This window comes from Nipponia nippon, unplaced genomic scaffold (assembly GCF_047370975.1).
Source record: "Nipponia nippon isolate SJK-2023a ecotype South Korea unplaced genomic scaffold, ASM4737097v1 scaffold_11, whole genome shotgun sequence".
NCBI lineage: Eukaryota > Metazoa > Chordata > Aves > Pelecaniformes > Threskiornithidae > Nipponia > Nipponia nippon.
In genome coordinates, this window is record NW_028262302.1 from 20451476 (window position 1) to 20475309 (window position 23834).

Consider the following 23834-nt stretch of genomic DNA (forward strand, 5'->3'; position numbering starts at 1 on the left):
GGATGTTTGCCTAGAAACTTTTGTAGAGCTCCTGTTGACGGAAAATGAGCTGTTCAACGAGTTGGGAGTAGTTTTTAATCGGTATTAGAAATTAAACTGATAAGCACTGTTTTCAGTTGATTGTCTGCCTTTATCATCTCATTAGGACAAGTTCCTAAAACTAAGAAGATTATTTGCTGTACTGAGAACCTTCACATTACATCTTCTGACGTTATACCTTCTGCATTCCTGTGGCAGAGAACCTCAGATGTGTGGGCTTTTATCATACCTCGCTGTTTGCAATTAATTTTACTGTGTGATGATAATTACTACTTCATTTGCTAGAAGTTGATGCACATAATATGTTGGGGGAATGAAATCTAGGAAACCTTTTTTTCAGCATACTGTGTGAAAGTTGCATGATGTTTTATGTTGTACTATGTATTATATTCTATTTCTGATAGAAGAATACGATGTCAAGTATTTGCAGATATCTCTGTGGAAGCTGCTATCTGTGTCAAAATGCCAAACATAACATTTAAACTGACTAGGGGAGGAGCACAATCTGAAGTGCATTTATCTAACTAAAATTCTAATAGAGATTTTGGTGGTGTTTGTATCCTATTCTCAAGTATTTTTATTTCGAATTTCCTCTGAGACAAAAATAGTCTTTTTTAAAAAGCTTGTTTCTAGTCACCCACTTCAACAAATGGCTCATGTGTAGAAGCTACTTTTTGACATGCTTCATTTGGGTTAGTAATGCAGAGTAGTCGTCTTGTGGACCAATGATATATTTAGAGCAGCCCAAAATGTGGTATGAGCCTGGCTTTATAACATTAGACCATCAAGTGTACAGTGTACCATGGAGGAAGTAGCTAGCTCTAGCCAAGTCAGCATACTTTATTAAAAAAAAAAAAAAAAAGAAGGTTAGAATAATGAAAATATTCATTTACATGATGATACTGTGAATTTTAGCCTCATTCTTACTGTCTTATTCTGTATTGCCCTTGGTTGACTCGCTTGGTGGCACCAATTATGACTTTGTGTATATTTCCATACTTAATCCTGTGAACGTGTTTTTTTATTTAGGTGGGTGAGGTGATGATAAATAGGCTAACGGCTGAATAGCAGCCAAGGTCTTCATCTGTGCAGCAGTGGAGTTGCCCTTGGTGAGAGTCTGACCCAATAGGCTTTGTCTGAGTATCGGGGGTGGTACGTAACAACAGTCAATTGAGACCAAATTAAGCAAACTGTCTTCAAAACTTTAAAAACTGACCAGAGGCTTTCAGTTATATAAGCTGTGATTAAAAGTATTAATGGAGTATTCAGAATATATTGTGCACCAGTTCAGCTGAACTAAATGAAAAATAGGAAAAAAAAGCTATAGATTCAACTGCTTTTAAATTTCTGATGATCAGAGAGAGATGGTGAAGTAGTCTACCTTGTCTAATTGTATATGGAAAAGCTCCAGTAATAACATAGTTTAAAAAAAAAAGGCAATTTACTTACCTCTCTGGGGGAAAAAGAAAGCGTGCATGCGTTGTTTTTGAAACTCTGTTTTGCGTGGCCAAAAATTTACTTGATCAATCAATCCTGATTGCATTTAAGCAGCTTGTCATCTAGCGAAGTGTCAGGCATAGACGTGGATAATGATAACAAGATGTAAAGCATTTGGAAAACTGGTTTTGCTCTGTGTTCAGGTAGTGTGCCATTCACAGCTGTGGCTGTAGCATGGGGAGGAAGGTCTGTTGGGCAGTGCAATGAGGATTGCTCCCCAGATCTTAGCCTTTACAGAAACATCAGAAAGCAGAGAATGGTTAGAAGAACTGGTGTCCAAATTGTGATTTTTTTTTTTCCTATTTATGTATTTAAATCCCAACCCCCACATTTATTAAAAGACACAAAGGCACAAGGGTGTTTTGTTGACTCTGTCATTTTCTGTTTGTTTCCTATGTTTCACTTTTTTTTTTTGCTTTTATTGAGTAAGTACACCTACAGGTTTTTGAGTCATTAGTAATACGTGTAGACATACTAAATGACCTCACTTTATCTGAAATCTGACCTGAGGAAAATCTTGCAGCAGCACTTTTTGCTTCCTTACTGTTAACAACAATGCTGTTATCTCTTATTTACAAAACTCTTTATTTTCTCCCATGTCTGCATTCCTGTGGAGCTGTGGACTTTCGTTCTGCTTCAGTCTCTTTACATTAAGTTCAGTATGATCTGTTACGTTACTGGTATTGCTGTCGAAGTTGGTGTTTGGTTTATAGTAAAACCACTTGATTGCTCCCGCTTTTGGAAGCATGCTGTTAGAAAATAATTGAGGCTTAAGAATGTCAGCCCTCTGGAGTCTTGGGCTGGCGTGGGGGGGGCTGCAGAGGGAGAACAGCTACGCACTTGACTGCCATATAGCGTACCGACTAAAAAGATAATTCTTTGGGTTTTCCAAATACGGTAGTCTTTGCGCTTCAGTGTTTTTTGTAATCGCTTTTTATCTTGCATCTTTTTTGGGAGAAGAAGTGCTACTACTTTCACTTCATCTGCTATTAGCCAACTTCATTAAAAGCAATGTTTTATATTGCAGTAACAACACCTGTGGCATTTTTAGTATTACACTTACAGGTTTGTCATATAATAGAATCATAGAATTGTTTGGGTTGGAAAAGACCTTTAAGATCATTGAGTCCAACCATTAACCTCGCACTGCTGAGTCCACCGCTAAACCATGTCCCTAAGCACCACATCTTCATGTCTTTTAAATACCTCCAGGAATTTATGTGCATCTTATAATTGTCTTTTGCAGAAGAGAGTTTTCAGAGGTGAAGATAATTAACAGCTGATCAGTAATAGACTTTGCTTTCAATTGTGGTTTGTTAAATGTTGTTCCTCTATTATCGTCCAGTTGCAGGAGGACAAAGTTCCCTCTGTGTGACAGGCAAAGTTGAACTGTTTGGAAGTAACTACTCAAGCAAGACCCTCTTCCCATGGGTATTGGTGTTGGGAGGGGGGCAAGATCCTTACAATCAGTATGTGGTCTCTGGATGCAGCACCGTCGATCTAACGTGGAGCTTGATATGGGCAGTTGTACTCCCTCACCACCCATCTTGCCAAAACTGATGTGCTGGGGTGGCCAAGGGAGCTGCAACAGAAAACTTAGAGATGGAGTGTTTTTGTTTGGGGGAGTTGTGTGTTTTATGAGATTTTTCTGTTAAATTCATTCCTGGAGCTTGTGCGTCAGTCCGGGTTAACACCAATGCTTGCGTAGAGGGAAGCGGTACGATCCTGTTGCATGGGAAGGTGGATGGTGAAGAGGGTGGGAGCAGGCTGATCCCTTTGAGGTCGTACCCCTGAAGTAATGGTGTTTCTTCTGTTTGCTGGGGATTGTTGGGTCAGGAAAACACCGCTTGTGTTCTGCCCTATTAATTTTGGCAGGGACGTTCAGCGTGTTGTACTGGCCGAGCAGGCTTGGAGGCTGGATGCCTGGCAGTGAGAGTCAGTGGAGCTGCGGTGACAAACCCAGGACTAGATGCTACTGTGCCTCAGTCGCCTTGCAGGAATGCTTCTGAAGGGCCGAGGGGGAGCCTTGCCTCTCCATCTCTCCTTAAAACTTGCTCCTTGCTGATGTAGTTGGATAACACGCTTTTTGTGCGATATAAGCAGCTGATTTTTCACCTGTGAGTTCCTGTGGTAGCACAGTAATTCCATGGCTTTAACAAAGTACTGAAGAGTGATGAATTCATACCGGTAACATACTGCAGTGGTCTTCAAAAGGTGCTCTGGTGGGGGTTCACGAAACTTTGGAAACTGTATTTTCTGTGAAGGGGGTGAAAGGTGGTATGAGATGTACTGGCCAGCAAGAAGCTGCATGGGTTCATAATGGTCTCTGACCCCAAAGGTCTGCAAACCTCAGAGCTAAGATCACTTCTCTCCTGAGCTATCTGGAACGCTTAGCGGGTGTTTTCAGGTTTTTGAGGGTTGATTTGTTTGGGGAGGGGTGTTAAAAGAAGCAGGCACTTAATTCTTCCCTCCAATAAGTGCTTATTTCATGAACTTCATTGAAATGCTAATAGTAATTTTTGCCCTTTGTGTTTAAATAAGTATATCAAAATGATCAGGCTTTAGGAAGAATGGGTGTGACCTATTTCATTAACTTATTTCATGTTTTTTTGTTTATTTCAGCTCTTCAGAGAAGTAAGAATAATGAAGATCTTAAATCATCCAAATATAGGTACCTTGTTTCTTTCACATAATTTTCAACTCTGGAGAAACTTCGGCTTTTTCACTGTTAAAATTGTTATGGTATGAGTTTAAAAGATGATTCTGCACTAGGGTGTCAATTTACTGTAAAGTAGCAGTAATAAATACTTTTTCAGAGCTGTGTCTTTAAAAAAAAAAAGTTTTGGTCCCTTTGCAGAAAACTGTTATTTGCATAGCTAACTGGTAGTTTTGCTCCTTTTGAGTATAATACTGATTTTGACTGAATTCAGGCTCTCATTAAGAATAAGTATATACTAAAACCAAGAAGCGCTCAAGAAATTGTTCAGGATTGTACATTTAAATGATGTAGCATTGTTACGGGACTGTCAGCAAACTGACTGATAACTCATTTGTCACCATGTATGCCAGTTCAGTGCATAAGAATGCCTATTGCTGATGCTCAAATCTGCGGACGTTCTGCTTAATTTAGTTGGTTTTCCCATGTAACAGAAGCAAAGTATTGTTTCTTGAGAAGATGTTGTTCTGTATGAATTGACCAAATGTGTTACATTATTTTTCCATTTAGGAACATTAGACAGAAAAAGCTTCTTTAGAGTAATAGTCTGATATTGTCAAGCAGCAAGCAAACAGGTTGGGTGTTTTTTTCTGACAGAATTCTCTGTGGAGTTAACATAATACTTCTGCAACTAGTTAACTGATTAATACTGGCTTTCTTTTCTAGTGAAGCTATTTGAAGTCATTGAAACTGAAAAAACTCTCTATTTAATAATGGAATATGCAAGTGGGGGTAAGTACCTCTCTGCTGCGATGACACATGTAAACAAATTGCCAAGTGGGAGAAAGCACTTGTTTTCTTTAAAGTTTTGCTTGCTTTTTCAACAAATATTAATGTCCTGGTAGTGTAAAATCTTAAGCAAAATCTTTAATATTCTCTGGGACTTCTTTGGGCAATATAATTAATTATAACTTTTAAAACCAACTTCTGAACTTATTGCAACTTAGTAACATTTGCTTTGTTTTCACAACTCAAATTTAACAGGAATCTTTATTGTAACGTTCTAACTAATTCTATTTGTTCCTGTCTAACAAATGCCAACCTTCTTAATTTATTGTATTCAGCTCCCTACCTCTGGGGCCCTATTTTGTATCAGATATTTGGTAGAAACCTGTTCAGATGGAATATTTCTGTGTTTTTTAACTGTTGCTTTCAAAAGCGCGAGTACTGCAACTTCTGTTTTTTAAATGTTGATGACATTTGACATATCTTGATCACAGACCTTCTGCTGTCAAGAATTGGTAGGCTTAGCCTTATGCCGTTTTAGGAGGAACTTAAACATTTATTCCTGATTGCAAAGGGGGAGAAAAAAAACACACATCATGCAATGTCAGATATTTTCACGAGAGCTAGAATTAAGGTATTTGGTCTTAAGTTACTCCTTCCTGGCTAAAACCTAATAGCACTCAGTTTGTCAGTGTGACCCTTTAGCATCAGCAGCTGGGAATCTCAAATAGTTGAGGCTTTTCTTTAGTTTTGGGAGGGAGATAGAGAGACTTCTTTTCAGAGAAGATCAGCGTTGAATTCTGACTCCGACTTTAGATTACGTGAAGTTTAACGAATTACTGTAAATCAGGTAATGTTTCTCTACCTGCCTATGTTTTCTTCTAGCAGCTCCCTAAATGCTCAGCCAAGATTTTTCTAAAGAGAAACAAAGTTGGTAAAACACCATTAAAATATTGGCTACTACAGGTGTTTGTGGAGGCATCTCTGTGCTGTTTGATGGTACTAGACTTAAAAGTGAAGTCCTGTTGCCATCTAGTGATTAGCTTCTAGGAGGTAGAAGGGCCAGTGGTTCTCTAAAACAGTGAGGATCTTTCTTAGGGTAATGGAGAGATACATACTGCACTGATCTAAAAGGCTGTGAGCAGTGCCCTTTGCACATGCTGTGTTGTGCAAGACAGGAATTGCTGGTAATCTCAGTGGCAGGCATCAATTTCCCATATTTCCTCTTTATCAAGATACTGGTCATGCATGATGCAGATGAACTCTCTGGCTGCAGGATGACAGAAACTATTGCTACAACTGCAACACTTTGCATAAATTCGGGTAATTCTTTCTCTGGTGTCATTTTCCCTGAATTGTGAAGAAGTGTTCAGGTTTGTTCCTTCAAGGTTTTGAAGAAACAGCTATGAAATACAGCTGAGAGTGTTATCCAGGTTGAGTATTAAATAATATACTCCAGAGGGAAGTAAGGCTACTTTGTAGAAAATCCTGACATTCCCTCAGATTGCTCAGTTGTTGCTTTCCCTGCTGTATGACTCTGGGGTTTTTATTCAAATTTGGTGGAGTTGCTTCTTTTCAAAAATAAATGTGAAGTTACTCAGCTCTTCCCTTGTGAAGTGGCTATCTACAAAACAGTGTTTTCTTGCTCAGTAGAGAATATTTAGATATTTGATCCACTTCTAAAGTTTTTACTAATTTTGCATATTAGCAAAGAATATTTAGAACTGTGTACTAGTCTGTGTTTGTAGAAGTTCTTATGTACGTGACTTGGGTTTTAGTAAAGAAAATCTCCCATGCTCTCACAAACATGTCAGTGTTTCATGGGCCAGTTGGCTGTACCTAAAGCTCAAACGTTGTAGTCTGTATTGACGTGCTATAAAATGACTGCATTGATTAAAGGGGAAAAAACCCAAAACACAACAGAACTTTTGGTACTGCTTTAGTAATCTCTTAGTTGTCCACAACCATACAACATTGAGCTTGTTCAGGAGTAATCCTTCTCAGTGTATCTTACAAATCTGATGGTTGTGTGATGGATTATGTCAGTGTGTCCTGCTGTGCTCATTATTGTGACCTTCCTTGTGGGTACCTCTTCCAAGCCTAGGTTAAAGCTAAGATTTCTGATTTTGGTTAGAACATGTTTATACATATGCACAAAGAAAAATTCTAGTGCTGATATGACAATATTTACAAATATTGTCAGATGTTCTCATATATGAAGCTTTTTTTTTGTGGGGCAAAAGAAACAGTTGTGAGAAAGTCTGTGAAAGGGTACATGTCATCTTTATTTACAAAACAGAAATATGCTGCTCAGTTTCTATCATAAATAATGGGAAGGAAATTTTTTTTTCTATATCCAGTCATTCATTAAGTCTTATTATTTTTCTTGTATAAGAGGTGACGGTGTAGTAAATTGCATGGCGGTTGTGCCTTGTTCTCTTGAGCTAACCTGTCATCATAAACTTGAAGTACAGTCATTCCAGTGAAGCTGCTGTGGGCAACTAGAAAGGAATCTCTAGATTCTGAAATTGGCATTAATGTATCATTATTGAATTGTAGGGGAAGTGTTTGACTATCTGGTTGCACATGGAAGAATGAAGGAAAAGGAGGCTAGAGCTAAATTTAGACAGGTATGTATAACATTACTATACATCAGCTTCCCCCCCATTTTTAATGCTGAAATGAGTAAAACGGCTGTCCTTTGCGTTTGACTTCTAGCAGTGTTCAGCATGTTGTGGACTTGTAGCCCCGAGTGAGAGAGAACTTGGGTTACAGTAGTACTTCGAAGGGGTTAGTCGTCCATTCAGTGGTGCTAGTTTCCTTAGTGCTGTGTGTCAGGGTGTCCAGGAGTGCCAGAACACAGTGACTGCTTGATTTGGAAGCGTATTCCATCCCAAAATTCATTTCCTCTGGGTTGTTTCATATATCCTTAGTTCAGCTGGTCTGTAACCTTATGGAAGTTATTCAAATGTGACAGGCTACAAACAGGCCAGTTTCAAAATGCAAGGCAGTGCCTGTAACAGGCATCCGTTCACATCCATCTGATTACATGAAAAGGTGCAGTTTAATAGTTATTCTAAAAAGTCATGGAAAAGTAATTTCTAGGCTTGTTAGTTTAGCTTTCTTTATGATGGATAAACTAGCCCTGCAAAGATGTTGGAATTTCATTGATCTGTAAAAAGCTTTTCCATTCTACAGTAAAGCAGTATTGAACATAACCAGATATTTTTGCGTAACTAATTAAAATCCACATCTCTGTTCTTGTAGCATCTAGAGTTTCATTTGCAGATCCGACTGGTCTGATACACTTTGATTTCAGCTCTTGTGCAGAAATTTGTAAATGCCTATGTTATTTCCATCCCTTTGGTCACTTGGATAAACTAGATAATGTTGGGAAAAGTAATAAATGTCAAAATTATGCTCCTGCTTAATGACACTTTGAAATAATGAATAGGGAAAAGAGTGTTTTATTGAATGATATGTAGGGGTTTTAAACTGGTGAATTGTGGCAATGACATGACACTGTTGGAAGGGGAGGCCCCGATAGCTTCAGTTCTTAAGTGTAGCCATACAAAAGTAGAAGAAATTTGATATAATATATGAGACTTCCAGGAAATTGATTCACGACTTTCACAAAATGCCTTGTAAAGAAAACATTTACGCTTCCCTAGTGTGGGTAGCCTGACCGAAAGGAACAATCTGGGAACTAGGAAACTGTGCCACAACTGTTTTGCTCCCTCTGCCTCATATAGTAAGAATTGTGTGAAAACAATATAAACAATAAGCTCAAAAGTAGCAATGAAAGTAAATAAAAATAGAAATGTATTTAACCTAAGGAGGCAACAAAAGCATTTCTGTGAAATCTTCATTCCTTTGTTTTCTGTCATCTCTTTTAATCTTGTATTTACCCTCTTTAATCTTTTGCAAAAAAAAAAAAAAAAAATCACGCAACACCAAAACCCAACCAACCAAAACAAGCAGCTGCAGACTTCGTATCCCCAGAAGTGATTTGTGATTACTGGAGCTATACAGCTTGATAGTAAGGAAATTTTTCTTTCCTCTTCAACAGAATCTTAAATGTCTTTTTAAAGCTGCTTCTCTCCCTTTCATATTCCGGCAGGTAGAAAACTTTCCTTTGTGATGGAGGGTTTCTGGTATGTGTTTCTGTGCTGTGTTGGAGTAGATGTGATGCGTTGTGGAGCAGTCGTTCCCACTTCAGCCGTCTCCTCTAAATCCCAGACTGTTGTCTTGCTCTTTGTAATGTCACTTGAAGAGTTTCAAAGTGACTTGAGAGGATTTGCTCTTCTCTCTGATATGAATGTTGAAAACTTCTGCTGGTATGGTTCTCTGCTCTTTGTCCTCAGTTTCTTTTATCAGGAGCTGTGTGGAAAAAGATCTTGCAGTAATTCCATTGAAATTGCACGTTTGTTCAACAATTACCAATTTTTTTCTAACAATTCGTCTCACCTTTAAGTGAAAACTTGTGGAAACAGGTCAAACATGTTTTACAGGTACACTTAGTGCTTAATTTTATGGGATAATGTGGGTAGTACAGGATATATGTGACTTCATTTTTTAAAATCAAATGTGAAGGGAAGGAATTTAATAGTTACCTGCTGAGCTGGGTATTTGACCCATCAGGAGTTGATTTTATGTACTTCAGACTCTCAGCTTGATTTTTTTCTTTTTTTTGTACTTTGGTAGACTAAATGCTGTTTGTAAAGATATATAGATGGCCTTGCTTGAATCCACTGAAATATGCAGAAGTATGTTTTCAGCCTCTTACAAGTCTTGTCTCCTGGCCCAGGCGGCTGTGCTCTGTCCTCCAACACCTGACTTCCCAGCTACTGAGCTCAACCAATTTTAGAGGACCTTGATCTCAAAGATAGGAGGTTCTTGAGAGCTTCAAAAGCATGAGTGCCTGGAAAAAAAGAGAGAACCCTAGTAATAACCCGAGGAGAGAAACTATAGCATGAGCATATTGCACTTTGCTAGAGAGAAGAGCATGCGCGCAGGACAGAAGTCAGGAAACTTTGATCAGTGCTTGGCATTTATTAGATACTAGGACTCTGACTGTGGGACAGTGTCAAAGGAAACTAGATCTTGCTGGGTTTGCAGGTCATAAAACTATTCATTTCACCTTACTGTAGTCCCAGAATAGCTTCATATAGCTTTTAGCCATTGTTGGAGGGAGAATGCTCTCTGTAGACCTTTTATCTGATTCAGTGCAGCTGTTCTCATGTTAGATAGGGACTTATGACATAATAGGGATTTTTTTTTTTAATTGACTAACTGATTTAACAGACAGTGGCTCTCTTTAAACTGAAGAAACAGTTGTGCCATGGTATCGAGCTTAGTTCTTACAATAGGTTGTATTATATCTTGTTTCCAGATCATGTTTCTTCTTTCAGTAGATGTGATTTCTGGATCAAACACTTGTGTTTTATCTGAGGAGGTACTACTTCTATAGCAGGTGAAGAGCAGAATTTGGTAATTCTCCCCTCTTTGCTTGTTAAAAAATTATTTTTTTTGTCCATTTTGTTATGCATACTTAAGGTTTTTAGCAGGAAAAAAAGAATGTAAAAGACAGTGATTGCATTATTCCAGTCACGCTTGACAAGGAACACAGGAGAGGGTACAAACACTAAAAATACAGCCATGCTCTGCAGTTCTCCATTTCAAGCTCCTTTTGTGCAGCCATGTGTGAGAAATTCAAATCCAGAATGTTTTGCATTCGTAATGTCACCTTGTTTTTCTTCCCCTGTTACAGGCTTTCAAGCAGTTCTGGTTCAGTCTTACCATCCTTTTTCCATAGAAAAATCTGCTCATATGGATAAGAATTAATGCAAAAAATGGGAAGCCAAGACTTAGGGCAGGGGGTCTGCCAAAATTCATGTGTGTTACTGCCCTCTCTTCTTCTACTGCAGCTGATTAGATCTGGCCTCCTTCAGTCCTCCGACTGTTGCCCTGCAGAAGCAGTTTAGGATTTTTAATGCTGGTAGATGTTAGGACAGATCTTGGAAAATAAAAAAATCCACAAACTATATCTTACTTGTACATTCCAGTTAAGAAAGAAAATACTCTTGACAGTGTGGAAGGGACCTTGAGAGGTCATTTATCTACCCTTTTGTCATTTAGTCCTTATGAAGAATGGTTTGTCTGCCTAGAGATAACTTGTTCTAACTTGTTCTTTAAAACCTATGATTATACAGATTTTTGAAATCCCTCCCAAGAATTGTATTTCAATGCTCCAATTGTTACCTCTAGCAAAAAGGTCTGCTGTTTCTTCCCCTCTTCTCCCCACCTGCCAAGCGTCAGCAAATTTCTCACACTCAAGTAGGTTGGGGGTGAGGGGGCTGTCAATGGAAACAGTGATGGAAGGTGGAAGACAAGGGAGTCAATCCAGTGCAGCCGTGCTTTGTGCTATTTTTCATTCAGTTTTGACTGCTGTTTTTCAATTATTAATGTCATGCACATTGCATTATTCCCCTTCCATGTAGACTGGACTCCCTTCTGCAGTCTTTGTGCTATCCTGTTGCAATGCAAAGTAGTTCAAAAGCATCTCCAAAGGAAACTGCTGATTGATCATCTGCTAGACCTTCTGCTCGTAGATAGAGTAAAAGTTTAGGAGCGAGTGGTATAGTGCTGTGTCTCTGCAGTCCGGAATAAAGCTTGAGGTGTTTGTCATGCTTGTCAGCCTTGGAAGCACCTGCAGAGCGAGCTTGTCACTGGCACTGAAGTAATGGTAGTGGAGAGGAAAGGAAGGAAGACCAAAAGGATGGTACAAGCAGTGGCATGGGAGCACTTCGGCAGTTTTCAGTAACTGTAAAAAGCTGAACTTGGAGCCTGAAAGAGGGAGCCAATGCATAAAGGAACAAGCAAAAACAGAATGAAAGTGTAGGGAATGGAAATATTTCAACTTTTCATAGACTGCTTGGTTTCTAAGGTGGCATTTTGCACCTGTGTGATTCAATAATACAGGGGCAAAAAGATTGTAACATTGGTGCTTAAGTTTTGAATGCAAAATTGGCTGGTAGGTCAGTTCTTTGACCTACCAAGAACCTTACTTTCACCTACTCTGTATTTGAGGACGAGAACCATTGCTTCTTGCCAGTACAGGAGGATCCTTAAGCTGGGCAGTCTGATGATGAGTTATTTTTTGTAACAGTAATGATACCTCATCTTTCTGTGTTGGAAATCTTAATCTTGAACAAAGAATGGAAATACATTTATTTAAGTGTAGTTATTACATTAAATCGGTTTTATGTGCAGTTCCACTTATTTTAAGGAGTCATAATATCTGCCTCAATTCTGACCATGTATGTGTGACAATAAAATGTATTTGACTGCATTTGTGATCATGTAACAATAAGGCTTTATCCAGCTTTTCCATACATGTAGAGTTCTGCAGCAATGCTTATGACTTTAAGGCAATACTGTACTAGGACACTGTACTGTGTAAATAGCTCATATAGTTTGCTGTATAAAGCAGGAAAAACTTAATGATATTTGGAAATGATGATGGAAGAAATTATTCCGTTACACTTGAGAGGCATAGAGAGTTTTTTCCATTGAGCTTGCTACTCTTGTACAGTATACAAAATACAATAAACCATATGCACTTAGACAGCAGGCCTCTGTCAGATGCACAGTTGCTTCTCACTGCGTAAGTTTTGACAAACAAGCTGTTTCCCAGTAGCTTCTGCAGTAGCTAAGCCCATTTCTTAGCCTTTTCATGCTGCGGCATGAAAAATCGCCTTTGGAGAGGGACTGGAAAACTTCAGTCTAGAGGGAAAGCTTTTATAGCTGTATACAGTATTGGAGTGGAAATACTTCAGTAACCTTTCTGAAAGTCATTGCTTCTACTGGTCTATAATTAGCCACACAGGAAAAACAAAATCCTCTTTCAAGTATAGTAGAAATGAAATAGATCAAATAACAAACACCTAAGTTATTTCACAGCTTTCCCTCAAACATGCTGGTCACTGTCATAGTTGGTTGTGTAGCTCTGAGTGGTAAGTACCTGTCAGCTTTAGTAATAAATGTTGAACTTTTTGATTAAAACTTCTGTTTCTTTGAGATGCCACTTATATAATTGGGCTTGTTTTCTATCCAGATAGTATCTGCAGTGCAGTATTGCCATCAAAAGCATATTGTTCATAGAGATCTCAAGGTGAGTAGCAAAAAGTGTGCGAAGTGTGTGTGTGTCAGCTTCTGTACCTGTGTGATCTTTGTTGTGCCGATAAAATGTAGTGTTTAATAAGCTGATTTATTTATTTTTTTGCATGTGTTTATAGAAAGGTTTGAGAAATATTTACAATATAGAACTATTTCACATAAAAGGAAGAGAATTTGTAAGGCTTTTAAATATAGAAATTTATTGGCTGCTGAAAGATAGCCTCTCACCCTGTAGTCAGATTCAAATCTGATGCACGTCAGTGTTAGCTGAGAGGTCTTTGGAAAAAAAGAAAAAAAAAAAAGGTGGTTTGATAGAGATATGACAAGTTTTGGTCTTGAACAGAATGAATTACCAGTTGTGATGATGAAACTGAAGTATGGCTTCTTTGAGGCTTGGCATGAAATGGTATATCCCTTCTTTAAACTGTGCCTTTTATATTAATAGTGTTGCTACATAACTTGTTCAACATGTCATAGCTTTGTAAGGTAAAAAAAAAACAAACCCAAAACCAAAAAAAAACCCAAACGAAAACAAACAACAAAAACACCATGCAAAATAAACCCCAAACACCACCACCAAAAAAAAAAAAACAAACCACCACCTGAAAAAAGTTTAAGGTTATGTGTATTACCAAACTTTTGCAAGAATGACACTTAATGTATGGATAGTGAGACTATATCTTGTTTCATCTTAATAGATCAAAAATGTAAGTTACAATACCTCAGGATGCGTTTCTGTGGAGAAAACAGCTGGTAATAAGACAGTTTTTTCAGGTAGCGTAACAGCTCCCATAGTCTGAAGCCATTGTACAGAGATTTTTAAAATAGGGGATATGTGAATGATAGACTAAAACATACCTGAAGACCTTGCAAGGAAGGGAATGTTAACAGATATTTCAGCTTTTTGCATTTTAAGAATGAGTGAAACAGACAATAGCATTTTAAATCAAGTATTTTAAGTTCATCTTACAAACCATTCTTTCTCTTGCAGGCTGAAAATCTATTGCTAGATGCAGATATGAACATTAAAATAGCTGACTTTGGTTTTAGCAATGAGTTTACAGTTGGAAATAAACTGGACACCTTTTGTGGCAGCCCACCATATGCTGCTCCAGAGCTCTTTCAAGGGAAGAAATATGATGGACCTGAAGTAGATGTTTGGAGTTTAGGTGTTATTCTTTATACCCTTGTGAGTGGATCTCTTCCTTTCGATGGACAAAACTTAAAGGTGCGTTTTTGTAGAACACATTGGGTGTATTTACCTAATGTTTTAAGTGATTTGCTGCTTACAACTCACTGTCTGTTCTTCTTTTGTTACCAAGGAACTTAGAGAAAGAGTGCTAAGGGGAAAATACAGGATTCCTTTCTACATGTCCACAGACTGTGAAAACCTCCTCAAACGTTTCCTGGTGCTAAACCCAACAAAGAGAGGCACTCTAGAGGTAATGGCACAAATAAAGTGCATCAGAAAGCTAGGCATAATATTTTGCAAACTATATTTTTGAGCTGTAACTTGTTATTGTCATACCATTCCTAAATAGTTTATTTGGAGTGGCTTGGGGGGGGTTGATTGAGTAAAGCATATGTCTTTTTTTTTTTTTTTAAGATTTTGTTTGCTGGGGTTACAAGACACCTGACCCCACAGTTACTTTCAAAATGAATGTGAGACTACACTGCATATGTTGTATGACTTTTCCCGATGGCTACATTGTGGATTCCTGCATTAATGAGTGATCCACCAGGGCATTTTCCACATTTTCAAATGTGAACTGGAAGTATTGACTGCTAGATTATGGTGTGGCTGCCTTTTGCCAGTGTTTTGTACCATCATGGAGCAGAAAGGCCAAAACAATACTGGCTTACGTGGACTTCCATAGTCAAGCCTGGACCTACTAGACTTGTCAGAGTTGACGCACTGCTCCTGGTCTGTGTTACGGACTTTTACCTTTCAGCTATGTGCTAGAATACAGCTGACTGGGAAGCAGCTTGGCTTGATGTGCATTGTTGATTCTCCTCACTGGAGCAAAACAAAACTGAGTAGGTGCTGGGGCCTGTTCTGGAAAAGAAAAATTAGAAAAGGCCTTAGTGTGTGGTAGATAGGGGAGTTGTTCTTTCAACAGCTCATTTTCTTTGCCAATAAGTGTATTGTACTAATAAAACCCTTTCTTTTATAGCAAATTATGAAGGACAGGTGGATCAATGCAGGGCATGAGGAGGATGAACTTAAACCTTTTGTTGAACCAGAACTAGACATTTCGGACCAGAAAAGAATAGGTAATGGAGTATTTTTCAGAATATGATACTGTTTGCATGATGTGGGTGTGTTTTGGGTTTTTTTTGTTTGTTTGTTTGTTTTTTTTCCCTTCCACCACTCTGTATTTGTTTGCCATTTGGAAAAAGTAACTATTCTTTTAATATTGATACTTCATCAGGCTTATGTTCTCACACTTAATTGTTTTGTTTAATTCTTTAAAGGTTCCATTCTTTCTCTTGAACTTAAACACTCAGCCAGCCTAAACATCACAGTGTTTGTTACTTAAAGAGTCTGTGTTTGTTTTTAGATATTATGGTAGGAATGGGATATTCTCAAGAAGAAATTCAAGAATCCCTTAGTAAAATGAAGTATGATGAAATCACAGCTACATACTTACTGCTAGGAAGGAAATCATCAGAGGTAAGTATCATTCTTACAAATGCAAAGAAACAAAGGAATCTGAAAGTGTGGTTAGCAAAGTTACAAGCAAAAATTAAGTCAGTAACTGTAGGCATTGCAGTCCTGCACAAAAGTCCATTACACTTAAGATCACATTATTCTAATCATCAGTGTCAACTGTCCAAATGATGCTGTGTTTGTTCTCACCCTGATCTGAGTCAGTAAACTCTTGCCTTTAGGCTCCCCAAAACTACCCTGCTTGCTCAGCAGTTACTCCTCTGAAGGACTTTGTTAGTGCCAGTAACTGCCAGTTACTGCCCAGTCTAGTCTAGGAGCTCAAGTGTGAATGTGCCAGCTGTAAATATTTCAGGAGAACCAAGGAGCAGGACCAAACAACCTAAAAAGGTTCTTGCATTGTAGATTACCTTTCCATCTGCTGAGAGGGCTCAGCATCAGTAAGCTGCTCTTGGTTCCTCTGCTGGAGGAGTTGGTGTGGTGTCTTCTACTAAATGTATCCTCTCTTCTGTTAAAATCTTAGAGAGCTCTGAGGATAGAGTACTGAAAGTAGAGATGGATTTTCTTCATCTGATTGTCCTTTGAGGAGCTGCAGATTCCTCTGAGTTTCGCCCAAGACAGTTGCACAAGCATCTAAGAGAATTTGGGGCCTCTAAGCAAATTCCTTGCTGTCACAAGATTTCCTGTGTACCAGAGCCACCTTCCTTCTGCCTCCCTGTTACTGCTCCTATAATGTGGTGGATGTTTAATTTATTTTGTCTGAACTTGTTTTAATATTCTCGTTTGTATTGTAGTTGGATGCAAGTGATTCAAGCTCCAGCAGCAATCTTTCACTTGCCAAAGTTAGGCCAAGTAGTGATCTTAATAATAGCACTGGACAGTCTCCTCATCACAAAGTTCAGAGAAGCATATCTTCTAGCCAGAAACAGCGGCGGTACAGTGATCATGGTGAGCAATTCTCATTTTCAGTGTTGCAGAATATAGTGACTTCCAGTTCCGTTCGGTTTCTGAATTTGTCTCCATCCCCCAAAGGTAAGGAGGATGACAGCAGTGTAGCTCACAGCATGGTGGTTAAATAATTTACTGAATAACTAATTTTTTTTTAAAATTGGCTTTCTTACAAAGCCTTCAAAAACAGCTTCTAGAGGAATGCTGAATACACCAACTTAATTCTCTTATTCTGCCTTGTGTTGTCCCTTGCATTCCTGACCGTGCTGGGAAAGTCTTGTTACACAAATTGAAGAGAATGTTGCAACCCCCTTTTTCATGAAAAGCACGGCACTCCTCCCCCATGCTCTTGTGTGTCTGTTCAGCTTTTGTTTTCTTTTGACACCAGTAGGTCAGCTTGTGTCTAAAACTTGGAAGAAATGACAATTTGCCAATATTTCTTGTGTCCTGAGGGTAGTGTCACTTGACTGTCCTGCAGGAAATAAATTTCTAAAGATCAGTGACTCAGACAAACTTAGAACTCTTCCGCTTAATGAGCGTGGAGGATAGTAGCTTAGGGTTTTCTAGATATCTTAAACATCTTCCTGCCCAGACACTAACTCATAAAAGGAGTCTATGTTTAGGTCTACTTTTAAATATCTCAAGTGCATTCAGAGGTTGTTTCCCTTGGGGAGTCTCCTGGGATGACAGTTATTGTGTTTTATGATGCCTTTTAATATATATTTATTTTATATATATTTTTATATGCATTTTTATATGTGTGTGTATAAACATACACTTTTTAATTAATTGTTATTAAAACACTGACTACAAAGTTGATGTATCTTGATGTATCTCTTCTGAGGAGGTGTAATTGAGATGGCAGGAAACACAATCCTGACATCCCCACAGGCTTTTTCCCAGTGTCCAGGAACCTATTAAAGCAAGAGAGAGCTTGGGGCTGTTGAAGGGGCGGCCTCGTTCTCAGTGTTCCTGGCACACCCAGGGAGGGTGGTGGCAGATCGCCGCTGCTTCTGGGCTGTTCAGGAGCGCAGTCCGCCGGCCATTAGTGCCACTGGTGGTCCAGGGTTGTGTCACCACGTACCTGTCTCAGGAGCCAAATTTTATCAGAAATTGGCTTGAACAGCGTGTGCCAGCTTTGTGCTAATGAAGGATCCTCTGACTTGAATGAGAATCAGTTAAGATTCTAAAGGTTTTTTTCCTACCAAACCAAACTAGTGTCAGTACTCAAACACCAGAAGACTCCATTAAATTTGTAATTCTTTCATGAAAATCAAGTAATATCTTTGCCTAATGAATTCAAATAATTGTCTGTTATTATGGCTCTCCTGTCCTTAGCAAGGTAAACAGAAGAGAGTTACCTATCTTTGAATTGTGATACAAGGGGAAGCCTTACTAGAGTTGACTTGAATATCAAATCTGTCAGATTTTATTTACAAAATGGGGGGCTTTGCTTCAGGGTGTCATGTCCTTGTGTTGTCATCGCCTCCATCCCGTCCCCCCCACCCTTAAAGAGGGGGAAGAAAAAAAAAAAAAGAAACATTTGGAAAGTGTTTTGTTTTTCACAAAATTTTACTGTCATCCAAAATATGTATATTTCAATAATTTAAATAATTACCCTTTTGCAACTCTGATTTCCAGTGTTAATTGTTTTGATTCTCGTGTGTGAATACATTTCCATTGCAGGGAAGAATAGCTAATGGACTTCCGAGAAGAACAATCCTTTTTCTGTTTCTTTTGTTTTTCAAGCTGGACCCTCCATCCCCTCAGTAGTGGCATATCCCAAAAGAAGCCAGACTAGTACTACAGACAGTGACCTCAAAGAGGAAGGAATTCAGTCAAGAAAATCCAGCAGTAGTGCTGTTGCAGGAAGGGGAATTGCACCAGCTAGTCCCATGCTTGGAAATGCCAGCAATCCCAATAAGGCTGATATTCCTGAACGTAAGAAAAGTTCGGCTGTTCCTAGTGTAAGTAGAAGTGCTTTTTTATCAAAACTGAAATATTTTCGAGGGGTGGAAAAAGTGTTGAACCTGTGATTTATCAGTGGTGTTGGTTTTACTTTTCATTCATCAAGAGTAAATGTATGTATCTCATACTCTTGCCTCTTCCCCCCCCGCCCCGCATCAGTGAGCTACTCAAGTTACCTGTTAATATTCCTGAAGTAGTTAGTAGGTATTAATAATTAGCACTAGCAGCTGTTAGTGAACAGACATAATTTGGGTATTAAAAAAAAAATAAAAAAAAAAGAAGAAACTGAACTCAAAGGCTGTCTCCTGAAATTTCATATGAGTTATTTCTGCTATCACCAACTTCTCTTCTGTGGCCTCTTGTACAGAAGAATGAAATCTCTATTTGTATTATCCCGTTTTATAGTTTCACATGTTTAAGGAACCACCTAATCTTTGTTCTCAAACAGGCTATTCCAAGTCATAGTTACATATATTAAGATTATCAAACAAATGTAGCTCTATAAACTATTCAAAGATGTATTTCAACCTGTGTTTGAAAGCAGTGTGCCTGGCTTTTGTCCTTGTGGGCTTCCCCCATCCACCCCTGAACTCCAACAACAGCAACAAACCACTCTTAAGGTGTGTAACTAGTGAATTTACAGGGTCGAGCAGTAGGCAGTGAGCTGAAAGAAAATCCTTTATTCAGTTCGGCTTTAACTTGTATACTCGTGGTGCCTCCCTCTGAGGCAAAGCTGGAAATCTGTTTTCATATAATTGCGTACAGTATATTGTTCATATACTCTTGAGTCTTGTAATATTTGATTTCTAAAACTTTGGGATTTTGTATTGAAAAACTTCCTTCTTTTCAGAAGAAATAACTTCCCAGTCCTTTATTCAACTTGCAATGGAGTGTTTTTTTGGGTTTTTTTGTTTTTTTTAAACTCTAACCCACAAAGCTGTCATATTTGCTCATATACTCAGCACCATTACTTAAAACAAATGAGAGCAGAACTTCCTGAGCTTACAGCTTTTTGACAATCTGAAGCAAAAGAAGTAAAATAAGATTTGTTTTACTTTATTGGCTCTGCATTGTCAGTTGGCTCAGTGGCTGATAGTGACTTGGCTGGAGGATTTCAGTCAAACAGATTCCTTGGAAAGACACGTTTTCTACTGCAGCAGCTGTTATTCATAAATGTGAACAAGAGCTCATGATTTTGGGGGACCCTTTTTTTTATTTTTGTGGTCCTCTGCCCTTTCCCTTCTTGGTTTTTCATCAGTCCAGAAACCGTTCAGATTTTTTTCTTCTTACATGACAACCCTTAGCTACTGAGTCTCAAAATGGTAGGATAATCAAATCAGTTTTGTCCTACATTGGACTTTACTCAGCATTGTGTAGTGCCTTATTCAAGGGCTTTGCATCACAGTTACGACATATTTTACATTTAGTGTCTTTAGTATTTTGATCTGCTGTGCTACACCACTCTCAAATCCACTAGTCTTATTTCAAATTTTGTACTACTGTAGCTGAAATAAAATTTCAGCTCATAACCATAGGATACTTCTCTCTTCTGATTCAGTGTGCAGCTGATCCAGCTGATCTTTTACAAGCAGTGGTACAAGGTGGTGAACATGGAATCAGACTGACAATGTCACTTAATTAGTGTTTAAAATTGTCTCTGTTTTATAGCTTTCCATACTGTGCAAACTCTCTTTCCCCCCACCGCCCCGCCCTAGCGATTAGTCTTTCGCTTTCTAGCTGTTGGGGATGGAGGGAAACACTGACTTTTTACGTAATTCCTGGAACTGATTAGAGAGTTCCATTTCTTATGGTATTGGCGTGCATCTAGAAGGTAAAAAAAGAATGTTGGAGTTACCATATTGTCCTGAAACTGAAAAAAGTTTGAGGTGGAGAGTGTTTGTGTTCTCACTGAGCACTTTAGTCCTAAAATCAGTAATATGATGAGAAGATCACTGAAGAGACAGAAAAATACTGTTTAAAAACAATTATTACTTTGACAGATACAGCAAAAGTAGTAGAACTGGTCCTTGCTGGAGACCCTTAGCCAGTTGTGTGCTGCTCTTACTAAATTACAAAGCTTACAAGCATGCACTTAAGGATAAGAGTTGTGCTTGTAGAGCAGATAGGTAAGTCTGGGGTTGGAGCAAGGGGCTCCAAGCTGTACTTCTGAAGTTGACAGAGCATTTAAACTCTTGCAAAAGAAATAGTTCTGCAAGCTGAACAAGTGCACGTGAAAAATCTTCAGGTTCATTGGGCAAATACTAAATTAATAACGAAAACCTGCTACAGGGGTTGCATAGTTAGCAGCAACTAATAACTCCTTCTTTATTACTCACAGCTTTGGATTTTTCCTCAATGCTTGTAATAAGGCTGTCCCAGAGCCCTTAATGTAGCTTTAAGAAAACTGGAAGAGGAGAATAGATGGTATGTTTGGAAAATCATTTAGGACCAAATAACATATTAGCGCTCTAAAATAGATAGATTGGTTCGTTATTGTAAGTCAGAAGCTGATTTCTTTGGAAGTTTTTCATCAGTCCTTGCCTTGGTGTCTCTTAATGTGAAAATAACCTGCTTAAGCAGCGGGCACAAGATTCTAGGTCCTAAAGAGGAGGACTCTGTACCACAAATTCATCCTTTCTGCTGTGATTGGACCTTGTGCATACGCTCAGAAGTCTGAACATATCTGCAAAGAAGGCAGACGATGCCACGCGGATGAACTTATGCAGCTAACCCTAATCCTCGGGGTTGTCATTCCGTCAGGGAGCATGGTGCTGTTGACACCAGTTTCAGGCTTCCTGTGGTGTGCACCTGTGCAGCTTAGCCGTGTCCAGAGATTAACAGTCTGTAGATTGGCTGAACAAAAATGTCGTAGCTGAGGAGCTTCCTAGATGAATCATGAAAGGAGGTCATAAGACTGTATTCTTGCTGAAACTGAAATTTGAAAGCTTGAAATGCTTCAATCTCCTCTCGCAACCTCTGAAATCTGAGCAAAACAACAACAAAAAAATGGATACTGATCCTTCTGTCTTTGTATTCCAGAAAAAGAGCTGGGAAAGCACATGTTTAGAGTTCTCTGATTTCAGATACGAATACCAAAACTTGTTCACTCCCTGAAAGCACATAATCTTTAAAGTTTGATCCAGCACAGAGATTGCTGTCTTGACTTTCTAGGTGTGCAGCATCACAGTACATTTTAATGTTATGTGGTGTCTTCTCAAGGGAAAAAAATGTTCTGAGGGAGCAGGTGGAAAGAAGGAAGCCACCCATTATTCTGCATATTTCCCACGAGACAAACACTGTCAGATATTCTAGGTGCTTCGTTTTCTAATATGTTCAGGAATGCAGGACAAAATTATATACAAATATTAATATTTAATAGTTTAATGTACCATTTGGTTTGCAAGGGCTCCAGAAAGCGTCTTGCACAGCATGGCCTCATGAACGTATAAACAAAACTTCACTCCCGGTGCACAGCTTTCATTGCTAGCAAGTTTAGAAAAGGGAGGGTAGTTTGCACAATGGCAAATGTCAGAGGAAAGTAGAAGAATCAATGTATTTTTAAAAATAAACAGACTTGAAGAAGAGGGATGTGTAAGGAATAAAGTACAAGGAAAGGGTGAGGGGGACTTCTGCTGATGCTTGGCACATGCCTATCCCTAAGGAATATGCAGTGAAGAATACTTGGGAACCCTTGAGACAACTACATACATCTTGTGATTTAATTAATAGTTCTGCTAATCTAAAATACTCTTTATACTCTTTGTACTTCTTAACACCAGGAGGTTGCGCAGTTCACTTTTTCATTTTTATTTGTCCATTCACGTAAAGATGTGTAACGTCAGCAGTCTTTTAAACAGACAAGATGGCTTCATTGTTAAATCTGCAGCTCAGGGATTGTGTTGCTTGAGACTCCCTGTATAGCAAATATTTTGCCTTAAGGCACTGGAGGAGCTTTTGCTGGTTATTGAGAATACTCTACTTTAACAGTTTTATTTCAGGTTCGGAAACAAAAAAAGGTTTGGCTACTCTCCTTTTGTGCTTGAACTGGTTTTTCCTTCCTTTTCTTTTATCCTCCTTCCCACGATTCTCTGCTGTGACCATTTATGTGAAACCTTTTCTTAATGCTATTTTAAGAATCCGCTGAATTTCCCTTGTCTATCATAGCAGTAATTCTTCAAAGAACTCCAAAAGGTTAGTTGAGCATGAAGTCCCCTGCCTGATTCTTAGTGGCCATCCTTACTCAACATGTGCTTATCCAGGTGCTGACCAGTCATTCCCTTAAGCTAGCCTCCTCCAAGACTTTCCCCAGCAGTGATGTTTAAAGTTAATATCCTATTTTGCTTCCTGCTTTTCCCCATGATCCTTTTCTTTAAAGAAAATTTTTAAAGGTTTTTTCCACTTTCCAACCATATGCAGTTTCCTGTGTTATGTTCTTGGGGTGGGGAGAAAAAATACAAGGCTTGCCAGCTCTTACTTCCTCTACAACCTGGGGGTGCATGTTTATCTGGACCACCATGCTTTTCCTGCAGTAATTGCATCTAACTTTTTATAATTCTGTTATCTGTGAATTACCTAGCTTCTCAGTCGTTCCTGGAAAATTGACCGCCAACTTGGGCATATCTCCACCCTCTTTCTCTGTAAAGACAGAGGCAAAGTAATTCTATTTCTTTTCTCCCCTCTTAAGTAAGGTCTGTAGTTTAAGTTCCCCTGGCTCTCTTGTCCTCAATGTATTATGCTTGTATTTAAATGTATATTTTTAAAAATGTCTTATTAAAATTCTCTGCAATTTGTCTCTAATTTCACTTATTCTTCCCTGGTCTTAAAACTTGTCTAGTGTTTTATAGTATTTTAATATTTGAAAGTCCATGTTTACCTTCCCACTGAATTTTACCACATTTTACCACATTTGTTTCTTAAGTCTTTGCTTTTCCTATCTTGTTCAAGGTTATGATTTTAACTGAAAGGAAAATTCTACAATCTATAAGTGGTAAAGTATTTCAAAAATAGGCTGTAAAGACATAGGCTATCCAGATGTAGATGAATGCTATACATGCTGGTAATTTGTAATTCAGAACATTGGTAATTAAAAACTTT

General features: G+C 38.5%; 1 protein-coding gene across 30 annotated transcripts in view; it reads left to right on the forward strand.

Moving 5' to 3' along the window:
* MARK3 (microtubule affinity regulating kinase 3) overlaps window positions 1-23834 on the forward strand; it is a 67967-nt gene that overhangs the window by 23401 nt on the left and 20732 nt on the right. For 15 of the 30 annotated variants that reach the window (XR_015702346.1, XM_087747806.1, XM_087747805.1 and 12 more), the window contains 10 exons: window positions 4159-4207; window positions 4919-4984; window positions 7538-7608; window positions 13095-13151; window positions 14148-14384; window positions 14479-14598; window positions 15331-15430; window positions 15718-15830; window positions 16619-16856; window positions 18522-18739. Coding sequence is in view for 29 of the 30 variants with exons in the window: in XM_087747806.1 (XP_087603932.1) it covers window positions 4159-4207; window positions 4919-4984; window positions 7538-7608; window positions 13095-13151; window positions 14148-14384; window positions 14479-14598; window positions 15331-15430; window positions 15718-15830; window positions 16619-16856; window positions 18522-18739 (1269 nt within the window). In the remaining variant the exon portion in view is untranslated. The remainder of the gene's footprint in view (window positions 1-4158; window positions 4208-4918; window positions 4985-7537; window positions 7609-13094; window positions 13152-14147; window positions 14385-14478; window positions 14599-15330; window positions 15431-15717; window positions 15831-16618; window positions 16857-18521; window positions 18740-23834) is intronic. The other 15 variants (XM_087747804.1, XM_087747809.1, XM_087747807.1 and 12 more) reach the window with 2 other exon arrangements.